The sequence below is a fragment of the Mastacembelus armatus genome, chromosome 21 (assembly GCF_900324485.2).
Source record: "Mastacembelus armatus chromosome 21, fMasArm1.2, whole genome shotgun sequence".
Lineage (NCBI taxonomy): Eukaryota > Metazoa > Chordata > Actinopteri > Synbranchiformes > Mastacembelidae > Mastacembelus > Mastacembelus armatus.
The window spans coordinates 12,371,343-12,388,184 of NC_046653.1; the positions used below are offsets into that span (position 1 = coordinate 12,371,343).

Here is a 16,842-nt window from a genome sequence, read left to right on the forward strand (position 1 = left end):
CAGCTTATCTGAAATTAAATTCTGATGAAATTGACTGTTTATCTGGCCCCACTGATATTTTTTTAAACAACTCTCTACTGTCATTTTTAAAAGAAACACTCCTCCACAAATTTGTCACAATTTTAAATGAGCTGCAGCCTATTCATCTTTTCACAGGTTTCACTCGGTCCTGCTGATTTCCCATGTGTTTTCACTAATCACAAACTCCACTAGGTGGAACCAGATGATATTTGGTGGAACATTAGCCATGCATTTCTCATATCCTCCCCATGATTTAGAAAACTAATTACGTACCCTTTTCAAAATATAAGAACCAAAAAAAAAACACTATGTAAAGTACATTTCACATAATTGAGATAATTAGGTATAGAGTATATACACAGTAAAATGATATATTCACTTCAATTTCATCACACATAACCTATTAGAACCTTTTCACCATAATGTAAAACACTCCAATCATAGTGGGTCAGTCTAAACTCCACTTTATTCCCATTTCCGTTTCTAGCAGGCATTTAACCATAGGTTCAGTTTCACAATAAGAACCTGACTAAAGTGAACAGATCACACAGAAGCAAACATATAAGGATCACTGAGTTTTTAATAATCAACACATTTATTTACAAAGCAAGCATTATCCTATTCAAACGACCAAAAAATGAATCCTAAAATGCCTTTTCTTTTTTTCCTGTCATTAAAATAACTAGATTACCTCAGGGAATCAATTCAACAGTTCAACACTTTTGGTACAGCGTCAAGTTACAGTCTGACATAACGTTCAAGGACTCTCTCGCACACTTCAACAGCCCTGGGTATGGGAGGATGGCACAGGAGAAATATTCCCGTCCCTGGTGAAAATAAATGGGACTTTTGAAAAAAAGACCTCTTAAAAATCAGAAAAAAAAAAAAAAAAAATCATCACTGCCAGTCTCCCCAAAAGCACCAGTTTTCTCTTCGTTCTCCAGTTAACCAGTGGCAGAAATGCTTGCAGTGAAAACACAGACTGTTTACCCAGCTCACACAAATAGACTGTACACAGTTCAGGCTAACAGTATCGAGGTTAAAAAAAGAAAGACTGTATCAGTGGATTAAATGAGACGGGCTTGTTGGGTTTTTCATGTTTGCACACAACTACTAATTTGATTTCCTGTAACAACTCTGTCCTGTTTGCCACCTGAATACGGTGTTGCATAATGATTACATTTCATGTGGTTGCTTTAAAAAAGCAACTTGAGCCAAAAAAAAATCTGATTGTCTAACACACCAAAACATTTAACAATGTCACAGCTCAGGACATTGCTCAACCCTATAATAACAAGTCATTTTTTCCATTATGCTCTTCATTGGTGCCTAAAGATATCAATGGAATTTGTTTTAATAAATGTTTTCATAATGCCGACAGAAAGGCATGTCGTGCTAAAGTGTATGTAAGATAATCTCTTCAGTCACAGCAGAATGCAAATTTTCTTCTTAAAAAGTGATAACCTCAATTTGCAGCACTAACAGTAAAGACAAATTGCATTATGTATCCTGTTGTTTGTTGTGAGGGAAGCTCCAATTGTGAAAGTAAAAAAAAAAATTGTGGCTCAGGGAGTCAACCAGATTCTAGCTGTTATCTGATTCTCACCACTAGTGTCAAATATTATGTTAGCCAGCAACCTGCTCTCAAATTCTGCTCACTTAGAAAGATAAACTCCGATGACATATGACAGAAAAATGCTATTGTGGGAATTTCACAGAACATATTCATGCTTCCTGTGTATCTGACATTATGAATTATAGTTCTCTGCACAACAGACAAATGCATGAAAGGTTGTAAACCGAGGGTCATAGATGGCGCCTATTCAAATCTACAGCAAGCATGTTTCCTAACCGGAATTTAAAAAAAATCCCAACAAAGCCCAAATGAAAGACCACGTTAGAGTCAAAGATTAACTTGGCGCCATTAAAAATGAAGGGAAAAAAAAAACAAAAACAAAAAAAAAACAACAATCACACCCAGGGCTGTACAAAAGTTAGTTAATATTTTATGAGTGAAGACAATTCGCCAGGCAAAATTTGAACCTTCTTTTTGTAGCCGATATATTCAGTTATTTCCTTCCTTCAGAATAATCAGACCTGGCACCCTGTGCCAGGATTCACAACATGTCAGCGCTCATTTGCCCTGGAGAGCCAGGCTTATGGAAACGTATCGTGATGATCTAACAAAACTTTGTCTGCATTATTTATTTATAAAACCAGGGACTAGAGATAACTGAGGGAATACAGCAGAACAAAGAAGCAGTTTCCACTTAACACAATCATTTAAGAAAGCATAAAACAACTGTAGAGAAATTAATCTTTTACAAAAACGTTTGCGCCACTAGTTAGTTTGGTTTGTTTCCTCTTCAGTCTTTACAACAGTGACTGCTTAAATGAGCAGCGACACTGAGGGGGTGGTCGTCACAGTCACTATATACACATGCACGCACACTCAGGCTCACGCTCACTGGACTCACCATACACTCATACAACTCTGCACACATGTCAGCGTGTCCAATTTTCTAAAGTGGTATCACAAGCTACCAGTCTTCTGCTGTCTCACACAAACACAAACAAACTGAGGACAGAGTGGGGCAGGGGCTGGTGCCGGTGCTCCTACACTGTAACTGTGACGAGGGTGCTCTTCTTCTTGGTGGTTTATGAGGCTCAGTTAGGATATCTGGCTGCCAAAGGGAACTGAGTAAAGGTATGTCCTCCTGTAAAGTATTTTTACATTGTCCTTCAGTCCTCTGAGGAGAGTGGCTGTGTGCAGACATAAAAACAAGGATTCAAACATTTTGGTTTATTAATTAAAAGATAAAATAATCGATGAGTATCTACAGAAAACAACATTAGTCCTCATTATAACCAAGGGTTATCTACACAACATACAGCAGAGCTAGAAATGACCTTTTTTACATGGCAGCACTGGTGCTCCTAACTTTGAGAAGTGTGATTTATATTAAAAGCATCTGCTGTGAATTTTTTAGTGGGTAAAACTTTTGCACAGTACTGTTTATTTAACATATCTCCTTTATTGAAAATATTGTAACTGCCACTCTGACTTTGGCTTCTCATCTGCTGGGCTGGAAATTTACTCCTAACCACATCAGCTTCGACATCTACCACATCGCGGTCCAGCAGAACTGCTGAAGTTGTCCCGTTTTTCTTTTTTTTTTTTTTTTTAAATGGCAGATGGGCGGGGGGGGGGTCTTCCAGCGTCCTCTTCATTTCAGTGCTGTTCTTCAGAGATGCAGTGACGCCGGTAAAAATAATGATGCAACCTTTTTTTTGCGTTAAAGGCACAACATTAGAGCTTTTTCTACCACTCTCGCCAGCCAAAGAAATTGGTCGCACGATAATTATTAGCACTCGCACATGTGCTACCAAACATATTTTGAGGTTGCTCCGACTTAATTTTGGCCACGTGCAAATAATAGTCGCAATTTCAAGCCCTGTACAGAATAATTATTTAGTGATGAGAAGGCCTGATGGCATTTCACTTAAAGCACATATGACACCTGTCTGAACAGTGCGAAAAAAGAAAAATGAAAAAAAAAAAAAAACCAAAAAAAAAAAGGCAATTTCTTCAATTTAGCTAGCCACTGCCGAGAACAGGCAAACATGGCATGTTTAACTATTTTTTCAAATATGGTCCGAAAAACAAAAAAGAGGAACTCTGTGGTAGAATAGTGCAGATGACCCAAATTAAGGTGGTCAGTCACTATGTTGCTATTGAATTAGTGATCAGCTGGACAAGGCTGACATCAATTTAATTAGCTTAAGAATAAACACACAAGTACAGTATTTCTGAAAAACTAACATTCACATATTAGCAATAATTATGTTATTGCTATGCTATTATAAATGTATTAGCTAAAGTATGGAAATGAGAAACATGGTATGTCAAATGCTTTTAATGAGTGATTATAAAAAGTCTGACAAAAGAAGGAGGATTGGAAATTTTACCCTGAGTGCTTGGTAGTTTTAGCTTTCATCATCTGACACATGGGGTTTAGCAACGGCCATCTCCTCCTTGCTGTTTGCGATCATCTTACATTTCTACATGAACACAGACAGAAAACCATTGGTTTGTTACTTTGGCACATCCCCCAAAACACATAACACATTACTGATCATCACTTTCTTTCAAACATACCATATAATTAATCTCAACAAAAACACAAATTTACCTCAGTAAGCTCCTTGATGGTGTGTATGTTGGCTTGCTGAGTGACCTTCCTCTTGGCTTCCTCAATGTGGTCCAGGTTAAGGGCTGGTGTTGGGGGAGCGAGGCATGGGGGAGGCTTGTTAGTGATGGTAGGAAGTGGGGCAAGGGGAGGCATGGCTGCCAGGGCACCCATGTTGGTCAAGGCAGCTGTCATAGTAGCTGCTGTCATGCTTGCCATGGCAGCACTCATTGTGATGTTTGACATGTTGGGCATTCCCGGAATATTGGGTAACCCCATTGGACCCATGTTGGGCATATTCGGCATGTTGGGCATTCCCATGCCCATTGGAAGAGGTAAAGGTAGAGGTAAGGAAAGAGGGGTGGGAGAGGGAGTGGGTAGAGGGAGCTGAAGAATGGCCTTTGGCCGAAGACTCTCAGGAATGGGAACTCCTGCTTTAGCACACATGGCAGCAGCATTAGCCTTCGCTATCTCCAACAACTGGTCCTTATCTGTGGATGCAGGGACAGCAGAGAAACAGGAGTTATGTAGTACAATTGTCAATCAGGAGCATACTGAAGGAGCGAAATTGGACAAGACTGAGCATATGAGCAATGTACAACCAAAAAACTATCTGATTATCTTACAGATTATCTAACAGAAGCCCCCCCATCTACATAATAAATGTAAAAATTGTTTAATTATTGAAAATGTGACTTTTATTCTTCTCCGCTTCTGCCATGTTTATCTCTGCAACAGTACACTGTGTCAAACAGCTCCATCACTAAATACATTGGTAGCCAGCTATTTCAATAATGAATTTTGATGAGTTTTATCAATTAGTTGTTGCAGCCCTAAAAAATATGAAGAATTGTGTAAAATGGAATGTAAAATGAATGTTTATAAAAATCAAATCACATTTAAATATGACTGTCATTTGTATCTAAAAGTCTTACCCAGTTCAGTCAGCCGTGGAGGAGTTTTGCTGGTGCTGCGTCGTGTCCGTGACCCTGAGCGGCGCTGTTTGCGGAGGATGAGAACTGGAGAATGACTAGGTTCCCTCTTCCACCTGTCCCGTCGATCAAATGAACGGCTGCGAAACACTGGGCGCCTCCCACGGCCCCTTGATCTAGATCTGCGTCTACGATCAGAGGAACGCGACCTAGATCGCCTGCTTCTTTCTCCTGACCTGGACCTTTTCCTACGGCCTGTGGAGCGGCTCTTGGATCGCTTACTCCTGTCAGTGGATTTGGACCTCCTTCGACCTCGACCGCCGGGTGAACGGGTTCGAGATCGCCGCTTGCGAGTCAGAGAGCGAGACTTGGACCTCCTGATTCTGGTTCGAGACTTGGAGCGTGAACGCTTGCGTCGTGCGGTGGAACGAGAACGTGATCGCCGCCGCCAGGCAGGGCTACGTGATTTAGACCGTCGCTTCTTCTTCCCTGAAGGAGAGACAGATTCTCTTTTTCTCACTGGAGACTTGGACCTGAGGAAAGATAAATAGTAAAATCAATAACTGTACACAATGCTGGAACCCAATATAATGGGATAACATTCACATAACAAGCAGTAGAGCAGCATTGCTAAAACAATCTGTTTATGTTTACTAAAACAGAGTAATTTAAGAATGGATCTGATGATTACAGGGCTTCAGGTGGTAATTTACTTCATAAGGAGACAGAAAGTCTTATTTGTGATGTAGGATGGGTGCATGCATACAATAACACAGCACAAACCTGGATTGCTTCCGTCTCGATGTAGACTTGGACGTTGATCGTCGAGGCGATGAAGTTGAACGTGAAAGTTTCCTGCAATCTGTAGGTGACTGTGACTTGGACAGCTGCTTCTTCTGCCCTTCTGGAGATGCTGAACGTGAGGTGCTTCTCTGGCATTTAGTTTTAACTGGAGAGGAGGAATCCTCTTCTTCATCTGAGCCTTCTGAACAACCTGACTTATCTGGTTTAGGCTCCTGGGAACTAGACCTGGAACCATCTTGTTCATTGGATGAGCTAGTATGCTCCATCTGCTCCTTGTTTTGGCTGGGATCAAGCGGCTCCTGCAAGTTTTCTGAGGAGCTTACAGCTTGGGGGCTGGAGACAGCTTCTGAGGACATGGGTTTCCAGCCACCTGCATTGTACATGTTATATGACATAGCATAAAGACGTTAAAATATTTTACGGTAAAACACAAATTTAATCATGAGAGTTCAGTCAATGAGCAAGATCTTAACTAGCAATTCTGCTATAAGCTTGAAGAAACAGTTTGGTGACCGTGACCTGATAGGCAGAGAATGCTGATAGCTCTGGAGACACCATAGTTTTAACTATTGTAATTTACTTAAAATTTAAGAATAATAATAAAAAAAAAAAAAAAGGTCTGACCTGTTGTAGCTAAAAGTCCTGCACCTTCTTCAGTTGTGTGCTCCTCCTTAGGAGAAGATGGCTTCTTTGTTTTAAGAGGAGAGGAAGATGTAGATCTGGGTGGGGAGGAGCTGTCAGACCGCCCATCACTTGACACAGACCTAGACTTGGATTTAGATCTGTTCAAGCCCACAGAGGCAGATTTGGATTTTGACCTTTTCCCACTCTTCTTAGGTGATTTGGACCTCATCTTGCCAGGTGGTGGAGAGTGTGACTTTGATCTGTGCCTTCGAGACAATGAACGAGATTTGGAGCGTTTGCCGGACCTTGGTGGAGAACGATTTCTCTTGGCAGTGGACCGAGAGCGCTTTCTGACTGGGGACTTAGACCGCCTTCTGGAGGGTGGGGTCCTGGATTTCGTTCGTTTGCGTGGAGTCCTGGATCTGGAGCGACGGCTGCGTTTAGGGACTACAAGAGAACGTGAACGAGTCCGCCTGCTCCTGCGAATTGACCGGGAACGTGAGCGGCGGGATCTGGGAGGGGGAGACCTCCTACGTCGTGACAAGGACCGACTTCTGGACCGCCTGCCTCCTGCACGCCTTGCTGGTGACCGTGACCTTGAACGACGAACAACGCGTCTGGATCTAGAATGCGAGCGACGAGTTCTAGTAACCGAATGGGACCGTGAACGTCTACCAGCTGCACCACCTCGTCTAGGTGAGCGAGTCCGGGAGCGCCTCGTGCCTCCACGGGTACGTGACTCTGACCTTCGACTTCTCCTTGGAGACCGGGATAAAGAGGGAGACCTACGCCCACTGCGTTTAGGTGATCGTGACACTTTTCTTTTAGGAGAGGGAGAACTTCTGCGCCGCTTTGGGGAAATGGATAATGAACTTCGTCGCCGCTTGGGGGACTTGGACTTCTTTGGGGATCTTGACACCTTCTTCTGGGGACTAGGGGAGCGAGAGGTGGACCGGGAAGGACAGCTACCTTTCTTGGGAAACTTGGTTAATGGTGAGGGTGACTTCCTCATACAGCTAGGGGACTGAGAGTGGGACAGTTGCTGACTCTTTAGAGGAGTTGTAGACCTTTTCTCCTTTGAGGCGGACCTGGAATGGGTTCTTGACCGTTCTTTTATTGGTGTTGCTGTCTGACCACCGGAATTCTGCCTACTGGCACTAGGTGTTGGTGACTGACCATGACTTGACTCAGACCTCTTAATATCTAGGTCCTTGGAAGGGGAAGGAGACCTGGAAGAATCATGTTCCTCAACTTTTACCCTCTGAAACAAAACAGTTTGATCTGTCAAGCCTGGGTCATCTCTGGGGGTAGTACCTTCCTGTTTTGGGATGATATCCGGCAGTTCCTGGGCATGAGTAAATGCACCATCACCATGACTACCCTCTGCCTTAACTCGAACTGATGTCTGTGTTATCTCATCCTGGGCTACAGAGGGTGACCCAATATCCTTTTCTGATCCATTGGTGTTACTACTCTTTCCTCCAGTCTGGGACACATCCATATCAGATATCTCCTCTTTCTTCACTCCAAGCAATTCAGGTTTCTGTGTAAGGTTCAGAACTCCCTTTTCCTCTACTCGTTTGCTTTTTGATCCCAGTTTGGATACTGGTTCTTGAAGGTCACATGCTATAGCTGGAGAATATTTGCCATCACCAGCCCCTTTACCTCCTTGACCTTCAGATTCAGAACCGGAGGCTGAGCTGCTTTCAGATGGAGAGTGAGATGGAGATTTCTTTTCCTGCTTTTCATCTTTCTTTCTCTTCTTTTTCTTCTTCTTGGCAGCATGTCTTTTGTGTTTTTTGGATTTTGCATCTCCTTCCACATGATCTGAGACAGTAAGTAATGGTTAAAAAAAAAAATCATAGCAAATATTTCATTATTTTTTCTAAATATAAATAATGCTTATTTTTAAGGATCTCCTACCTGTTATAACATCCCTTTTACTCTCCTCCTTCATCCCAGCATTGTCTGCAGCTCCTGCAGCTGCTGCCAGTCTGGCACTGCAAATACACATGAAAATATGTTCACAAAATAAATAGTTTTCCCTGTCCATCCATCCATCACCTATCGCTTTGTCCTGCTATGCAGGGTCGCAGTGGTGCTGGAGGCAGTCCCAGCTGACTTTAGACATTTGACGGGGTACACCTGGGCAGACTGCCAGTCTATCACAGGGCTGACACATAGAGACAAACACATTCAAATTCACACCTAGAGGCAATTTAGCGTGACTAGTCAACCTAACCTCCATTAGAATGTTTTTGGACTGTATGAGGATGCTGCAAGCTAGAGTTCCCAGAGAAAACCCATGCAGACACAGGCAGAACTACACAGAAATGTCCCAGGTAGAGCCGCAGAATCCAGAACTTAAGTTTTCCTTGCCTCGGGTGAAATTTAAGTTGACGATACAAAACACATGTAGAGCACCTTTTCAATTTGGGTAAGGCACAAAATTGTATGTGTAATAATGACCTTAACTGAACTGGTTAATTCTTGCAGACAATTTCACTAAATAACACAGAATGTTTTTTAATTTCAAACCACATTCTAGACTAGGCCTACTACATCTCTGTCAACATGTAGCTTGGTGTCAAATGTTGTACAATTTACATTTTTAATGACAACCACCAAAAAAAAAAAATTCACCACCTTTCCACTGAAATGTAACTGTAATGCATTTCATAAACTGCTCTCATATTTAAATAGTGGACAGTTTAATGTGACATCTGATGAGATGCAAATTAGAGATATGAAATTTTGACTAATAGATGAGAAACTATAATTCTTGACAAAATGGTGTCTTGATGTTACATTTTTTTAAAAAGCAAAATGTGTGTTTACACATCTCACTATTTTAGATAGCTGCAGCACATTTAGTTTACTTGGCAGTTTAACTAAATTTCAAAATTTCCTGACCTGGCTCTGGTAGTCCTCATAGGCCTTGGAGGTGGAGGTGGTGGCTCTGCATCGGACTCAGCACCAGATTCTGAACTGCTCTCCTTTTCCCCCTTCCTCCTCCTCTTCTTCTTCTTGCTCTTGTGTTTTCTGTGTTTCTTGTTTTTCTTATGAGGCGGTTCATTCCCTTCCTTAGCATTCATGTCATCTTTCTCAGGTGCCTCATCCTCACCTGCTAAGGAACATTTGGCAGATGCTGCTTAGATTTCCGCCTTGACAATGCACAATTTTATATACTGCTGTTGTTCCATACAAAGGGAATACCAATTACAAGGCATGCCACAAGCAACCATATTATCATATTTTGCTAACTGTTTTTCAGACAAACAGGAACAGTTTTCCTGTACATAATGACATAATCTTATTCAAGAGCTTACAAAGTAACAACTGTCCAACTTCTCAATATCATAACATCAGAACAGTTTTTCTAGAACACACTAGATGAGAGCTGTAAATGAAATTAAAACAAAATTGATGCAAATAAAAAAAGATTTGTTTGGACTGTATATCACTCACCTGAGGGGATGTCCACTGCACATTCCATTGTATTACTCCTTTTGATGCAGTAAAAGGCCCTCTTAATGTCACTGGTGTGCTGCGCCCTTACTCAACACTGACAAGAAAAACAAAGCTCCTTTAACTCAAACATTAAAGAATGCAGCACCAACACACCAAGCAGATATATCATAGCCATGCACCAGCATGGTACACATCTAAAATAATGTGAACAAAAGCTGTACATTATTTCTTCCTCTAGTCTCACAATGGTAGGGATTTTTTTCCCATGTTTGTTGTATTAAGACTGCTGCTGTACATGACCTCAGTGTGATTAAAACCAACAATGCAGACAAGAAATGAAAAAGACAACGCTTGGAGCTAACATTTAAGTTTCACTTTGTTTTAAATTGAGGCAGAAGACAAACAATAAAACGTTGGCCCAAACATGGTAGCATGTATGTATTCTTCTCACAATCATTTGTACCCCTGCAAACCCTATATATTCATATTTTCAGGTTGACTAATTAGCAATCAAACAGGTCACCTCTGAACACACAACCATCCTATTAATGCTTAGATAACATTATAAGTCACAAACATTAAAGGTCAAGAAGATAACTGAAAATCTAACATTTGGTATCTAGCTTTAGTCTGTAAAAAGCTTTATAATCAGATTATAGTACACAGTTTTGAAAGATTAAAGTTTTTAAAAAAGGTGCACTAGAACAGAATATCTCTAACAGCCAACTTAATTAATTACGTAATTAAGAGACTGCAAGCAGCTAAAGACCCTACCTTAACACCACAAATAAAAACATGATCTACTAGGACTAAAAAAATGCAGGCTGATTGATAGCATAAGCAAATAAACATGCACAACTATTTAGAACCTCTTCAAACCCAACACAGGCAAAACTCCCTGCATGACTACAGTGAGGTTGGACTGCTAATACAAATAAAGTTTCTAAATATTTAATTGTGAAACCTGGCATACTTACAATTTAAACCATCAATATTTCCTTACTCAGAACTCGCAAAGACAATGTCAAGTCTGCCGTAGAAAGATCAAACTTTTAGCTAAGGAGTATAAATTAACCTAATAGACACCTGACTAAATAATCGTCCTACAATCTTAAACCTTTAACACAGCCAATATAACGTTAAACATATAACACGTGAAAACCACTGCTGCTCAAACAGTGACAAGGAAGCCAGACTTATATACACTTTACAAATCACATACGGGCAGAAAATATGAACCTAACTTACACTTATCCCAAAACAATGACGCTCACTTTGAAACGCGCCACCATACGAGGTTATGTAGCTGATACATGTAGTGAACGTTGTCCGCTCAGTTTAAGCTAGATAGCTATCGGTCGCTAACATGCTGCTTTGGATTTCATTAAACGCGAGCTAAATTTGCCCTTCGATTCCCGATACAGTAAGGAACAAGTTATACAAAAATTATTAATTGTTTACATTGGAGCTGAGAAAGTAAAAAGTTTCAGCGGTTAGTAACGTTAACACCAGAGCATTAACACGTTAGGCAACACTAACCATTCTCGGCCTGCACTTACACAGCTAACCGTAACGTTCATTGACAAATAATTGTACATAGCTGTGGCTAGCCAACGTTAGCTTGAGTTAATATAACAACAGCTTTGTGGTTTTATTTAAAATACTACATTAAATACTAATTATTTTGCTCGCTCACCAGCCTAACAACGTAAAGGCTACAAGGGCCAAACACGCCGCCAGCATGTCGCGGCCTCAGGGGCGATTCAGACTAGAAATGCTACAACATTAGCGCTAGTTAAGCTAACACACTCGTAGCCATTTGATCAGCTAGCCTGCTAAGACATTTAGCTGTTACTTCTTTCAACAAAGCAAGTCCGTTCGCTCATCAAGGTTATCGGTTATGTAACAAATAATTACCCAGTTTCTAACCAATGGCTGCAGTCTCTGTGCAGAAAATGGCAGATGGTTGAAGTCCTAAAATGTGCGGGAACAAAAAATCGTTGAATATGCTAAACGTTAACGTTAGCCGACTAACTGATCCGCCATGATGGAGAAAGGTTTCCCAGCATGCCATGCTGCGCGGTTTGAATGGCGGCGTCACTGTCTCCTTGGTAACTCAACTCTGGCAGCACACCAAATGGTTTATCATCTCTACTTTAGTTTAAATCTTTCTTTTACATATGTATAGTTATTATATTTGTATAATGTATTTTGTCTTTCGTTTTTTTTTAGTTGTGAAACACTGTGACGTATCAAATGCTAAAGTTACATTTTGTTTTTGTTTAGAAAATCTTTATTATTATTTCATGTGCTAATGTACGAATGATGTCAAAAAGGATCTCATGAGGTGAAAATCCATCCACAATCCATGCTTGTTTTTAATTCAAGCACAAAATATAGTTAAAATGTTAGAAATGTACTTATTTAGTTTGTGAAAATAAGTGGGAAAAAGTAGACCTGACAATCTTAACTACCCCAGCACCTAAAATATTGTGTTAATTTAAAATTCCTGCTTAAGTTTTCACTTTACAAATCACTCTTGTGTAAGGTGCCCAGTATACCACAGTCAACTTTTATATTTTAAACGTTTTTACGAGTTAATTATAACTCGTGTTGTGAGGAAAACATATTATACATTGATTATAGACAATAGACAATTTTTATTTCTCAGAAAGCATATTTGAAGGGAGGTGATGTTTGTGGATGTCGTGCTTTTATTCTGAAGGATGGAGGCCGGAAGTTGTGATTGTTGCTGTTTTGCCTGTCGGTTGATTTCAAAGTGAGACAATAGCGAGTTTCACCACTCAGTAGTATGTTTTTAAGTTACTTGAAATCTTTATCAGTTGAGAAACATGAAGAAAAGATTTAACATCAACCTGGATGATTCTGCTTTCACCAAAGATAGAACACCGGTGGGTATTTTTCCAGAAAATGGCTAGCTGTTAGTGCTAACGCTAGCTAATGTTAACTTGCTTTCCAGCCGGTTAAACTAACAAACTACCTACAATTTTCAGATTGTTAAAGAGCTTACTGTCTTGCTATAACGCGAATCATTGTTATACGTTAATTCTTTGCCTAATCGGGATTTTTATAATTGCATTCCAGCCAAAGCCACAGTTTCTGCCTTCATCTAGAGGAGGACAAAACACCTCAGTCTCAGCTGCATCTTCAAAGTCTGCTCCTGAGTCCGGGGACCAGCCCTTATCATATGCAGAATATATCGTCCAGAGCAATGTGACTGCTCCCCAGAGAGACGACCCCTCCAATCTGTCCAGAGCTGAAGCAGCTGAAGTTACCAGTCTGAAGCAAAGCAAGTGTGGTTCACTATCCTCTGCTCCAAGAAAATGTGAAACAGGTCAGGATTGCACTAAAAGGACTGAAGGAGTTAAAAAGAGGGAGGAAACCCAGGTGTCTGGCACAGACCAAAAAGAGGACAACTGTCAAAGGTCAGACCCAAGCCTCAGTATAGGTCCTAAACCTGTGGGGTCCGGGAGCAGCATTATTGTTAGTCCTCGACAGGTAGGTATCAGAATTAATGCTTTTAGTTGGGCACTTGAAACAGTTGGGGCCAGCTCTTCGGCTATCTTTGGGTTTTCTGGTATAGTTATACAAAATGTGGAAATGTTTTCATTTCATGGTTCTGACCATGTCACCATTAAGATAAGGTTCATATCAAAGCACAATAATTATCAGTTCACTCATTCTCCATACCCGCTTCTTTAATATCAGGGCCACATGACCAAGTAATTTAGTTTTAGGTACTTCGAATAGAAGGTCAGGCTCTTATGCTGTATCTGAAAAATAATAAAGTGTTTTCAGGTTTATTAGGGGTTGCTCAGTGGTAGATATCACAGCACATATTTGTTTTTACTTATTTAGAGGGGAAATCCCATTCTGAAGTTTGTGAGGAGTGTCCCATGGGAGTTTGGAGATGTTGTACCAGACTATGTCTTGGGCCAGACAACATGTGCTCTCTTCCTCAGGTTGGTGTTTATGCCTCATGAATAATGTGTGTGACATCGTGTATGTGTAGCTGGCGAAGCAAACAATGTATGTTGATTTTTTTTTTTTTTTTCCCCCCTTTAGTCATGGACTTGTCATATATAGTATGTTGTTTTTGCCAAGCACTGGCTTGTGTATTAATATTTGATGGATAGCAGAGTAACTTTTTCATCTTGTTTTTCTCCGGGTTATTTTGTTGTTGGATTTGGGCCTGGCATAAAGTCTGAGGTACCACAATCTCAACCCAAACTATATCCATGACCGTCTCAAACAACTTGGACACACTTTCGTCCTGCGAGTGCTACTGGTTCAAGTGGATGTGGTAAGTAAAAGTATGTTTTGTAATCAATTCACAGGCCTTGACTTTGATCAAGACATTCTTTTAATTGATTACTACATACCAAATCTGTTGAAATTCTTCAATGATGTAAGAAAATTTTAAAAATAAAAATGGCACCTATGTTGTTGTGTCACTTGTTTTCTGCATATGTTGTTCATCTCCCACTTTAACATTTTCTGTAAAAAAAAAAAAAAAAAGTGTACAATTACTTTGGTGACTTACTCCTACTGCTCTTTTAAAGTGCTGCTGCTGTGCAAATTACAGTGAGCATATATTTTTTTCTTGCCACACATGAAGACGTGCCATGTAGAATCCCTATTACACCATTTCTACATCACTTTGTTTTCCTCTTAACATTTCAGTTTTTCAAGGAGACATATAAGCATTTGGCCACATTTGATCAGTTGTTAATATAGTTAGCACAAACACCAAATAAAAACACAAATACCTCTACATATCTGTAGTCTACTAAGTGTTATACAGTAGCTCTCTATCTAATAGGTAGTGTTGTTTTCCACAACAATCACCATAGTCATTTTTTAAAAGGACTAGAACATTCAGAAATATTACCTTTTACAAAATTAACCAAATCATTTAACTAATATTACATATTTTATGAAAAGACTTAGACATAGTTCAAAATTTTTGGCGGGGGGAAATCTATTTGCAACAACCCTACAGCCCCAAATTCAATTTAAAGAACTTTAAGAATTAATATCAATTTTCTCACTGAAATTGGTTTTTCATCTTAGAAAGATCCTCATCACGCATTGAAGGAGCTGGCTCGCATCTGTGTCATGGCTGACTGCACTCTCATCTTGGCTTGGAGGTAAGGTCCTCAACGTATTGCCAAGAAGATTGGACAATTTGATATAAGATTCATACTAGGACAATAATTCATAAACTATATTGGCTTATTCAGACCAGAATCAACAGATCCTGAGCAGAAAATTGCCTCCTCTTGATTTCCTTTTTTTCTGTTTAAAAGGTAGCATTGTGTCAGACAAGCAATCTCATAAATTAAAGTAAATGAAAAATCCATTCCTGATATTTTTGTTATGTTAATTTGACAGTCCAGAGGAGGCTGGGCGTTACCTGGAAACATACAAGTCCTATGAAAAGAAACCAGCAGACCTACTGAAGGAGCAAGTTGAAAAAGACTATCTGTCAAAGGTGTGTGGAGTCACCCTTTTTAATTAAAGATTTTTAAAAATATGGAAGACATTTTTTTGTGAACATTATACAGACACATAGAAATGTAGAGGAAAATAATCTACAATCAGAGTAATCGCAGTATTTCCTAGGGATTTGCATTGTTTCTTCAGTGTTGAATTCTGATAGGATTTCATTGTTTGTTTTAAGGTCACAGACTGTCTGACCACTGTTAAGTCCATAAACAAGACTGATGCCATAACCTTGCTGTCCACGTTCTCGGTGAGTACCATTGAACAAAAAAAAATATATTTTCAGTCTATTAGCTACTCTGAGCATAAATCTTTGCTGTACAGATTGATGCTTTTCTGCAACTGCTGTGTATCTAGACTGAAATGATAGTGTACATTGAATTAATCTTTTCATTCTAGTTAGCTTCATTTACGCATGTTCTCAGTCAGTGCACTTTTTGTACAGTCTGTAGAAGGAATCATCAGTGCCTCTAAGGAAGACCTGGTTCTCTGCCCAGGCTTAGGACCACAAAAAGTAAGTAAAATACATGTGTAGGATATGAACAGATGGAGGGTAGCTGAAACATTTGTTGAATTAACTACTATGTCAACATTTTGTGCTTGCAGGCGAGACGACTCTATGATGTGCTGCACAAGCCGTTCCTCAAGTCGAAAACAAAAGACAGCTAAATTTTCTCACCAATGTGTGACATGCTTCTGGAAGTGTGTGAAGTTGATCACATTGAACAGTCACACATGAGAACTGTACTGAATACTATAAACTCTCTTTCTACACCAAATCAAAGAAAGACGTGTAAAATGTGACTGATCTCACTCTGAGAATCAGCTAGGGCTGTTTTCAGGACTTGTTTACTTTTCAAGTATTGGTGCTATACATTAATTCAGTGAGTTATGTGATATCATTGTTGAATTTATTTTTAATCAAAATAAATTGTTTTTTTTATATTACATAATAAACCTGAATTCTTTGTTACACTTTATTCTCAACATGGAACAAGGGAGTTATAAAAACAAGGGATCATTTAAAGGTATTGCTAAAAAAGAAACTTGAATTCTAAAATTAAGCTTTTGATGATTTGTGTTACTGATATAATCGATATTTAAATAATGACCCTCTTAGATATAAAGAGGAGCAGTAAGATAAGAAGTAACTGCAGTCTCATATGTGCTAAATATCAGTGTCTCCTGCTTTCAGGAAGTGGTAAAACACATGAACTATACAGACCAGCAACACAACACGCAAAAACCAGATCGCCGATTCATACAGAAATTGC

The 16,842-nt window shown here is 39.7% G+C and overlaps 2 protein-coding genes across 5 annotated transcripts; one reads left to right on the plus strand and one right to left on the minus strand.

Moving 5' to 3' along the window:
- Positions 1–583: 583 nt before the first annotated feature.
- Positions 584–12,099, minus strand: sona (SON DNA and RNA binding protein a). 4 transcript variants are annotated; one of them, XM_026295194.1, is made up of 10 exons: positions 11,972–12,099; positions 10,040–10,136; positions 9,485–9,695; positions 8,495–8,571; positions 6,572–8,398; positions 5,927–6,317; positions 5,147–5,676; positions 4,215–4,702; positions 3,991–4,083; positions 584–2,784 (listed from the first exon to the last, which is right to left on the minus strand). In XM_026295194.1, exons 2-9 carry the CDS (start codon positions 10,065–10,067, stop codon positions 4,009–4,011), a joined length of 3,627 nt encoding a protein of 1,208 aa, XP_026150979.1. In that variant the 5' UTR covers positions 10,068–10,136; positions 11,972–12,099; the 3' UTR covers positions 584–2,784; positions 3,991–4,008. The 4 variants fall into 4 exon arrangements, with proteins under 4 accessions (XP_026150979.1, XP_026150977.1, XP_026150978.1 ...); XM_026295192.1 differs by having other exon boundaries at positions 9,485–9,698; XM_026295193.2 differs by having other exon boundaries at positions 11,960–12,097.
- ercc1 (excision repair cross-complementation group 1) lies at positions 12,094–16,525 on the plus strand. Its single transcript, XM_026295195.2, has 9 exons — positions 12,094–12,954; positions 13,148–13,561; positions 13,922–14,025; positions 14,267–14,366; positions 15,137–15,213; positions 15,458–15,557; positions 15,747–15,818; positions 16,014–16,082; positions 16,175–16,525. Exons 1-9 carry the CDS (start codon positions 12,895–12,897, stop codon positions 16,235–16,237), a joined length of 1,059 nt encoding a protein of 352 aa, XP_026150980.1. The 5' UTR covers positions 12,094–12,894; the 3' UTR covers positions 16,238–16,525.
- The last annotated feature ends 317 nt before the right edge of the window (positions 16,526–16,842 follow it).

Excerpts from the sequence above, each read along its gene's own strand:
- ercc1 (XM_026295195.2), top strand. The coding sequence starts at position 12,895 with ATGAAGAAAAGATTTAACATCAACCTGGATGATTCTGCTTTCACCAAA. Across the intron at positions 15,819-16,013 it reads CCTTGCTGTCCACGTTCTCG|TCTGTAGAAGGAATCATCAG; the intron begins GTGAGTACCATT and ends CTTTTTGTACAG. Across the intron at positions 16,083-16,174 it reads CAGGCTTAGGACCACAAAAA|GCGAGACGACTCTATGATGT; the intron begins GTAAGTAAAATA and ends TTGTGCTTGCAG.
- sona (XM_026295192.1), bottom strand. The coding sequence starts at position 10,067 with ATGGAATGTGCAGTGGACATCCCCTCAG. Across the intron at positions 9,699-10,039 it reads TGCAGTGGACATCCCCTCAG|CAGGTGAGGATGAGGCACCT; the intron begins GTGAGTGATATA and ends AATGTTCCTTAG. Across the intron at positions 6,318-6,571 it reads AGGACTTTTAGCTACAACAG|GTGGCTGGAAACCCATGTCC; the intron begins GTCAGACCTTTT and ends TGTACAATGCAG.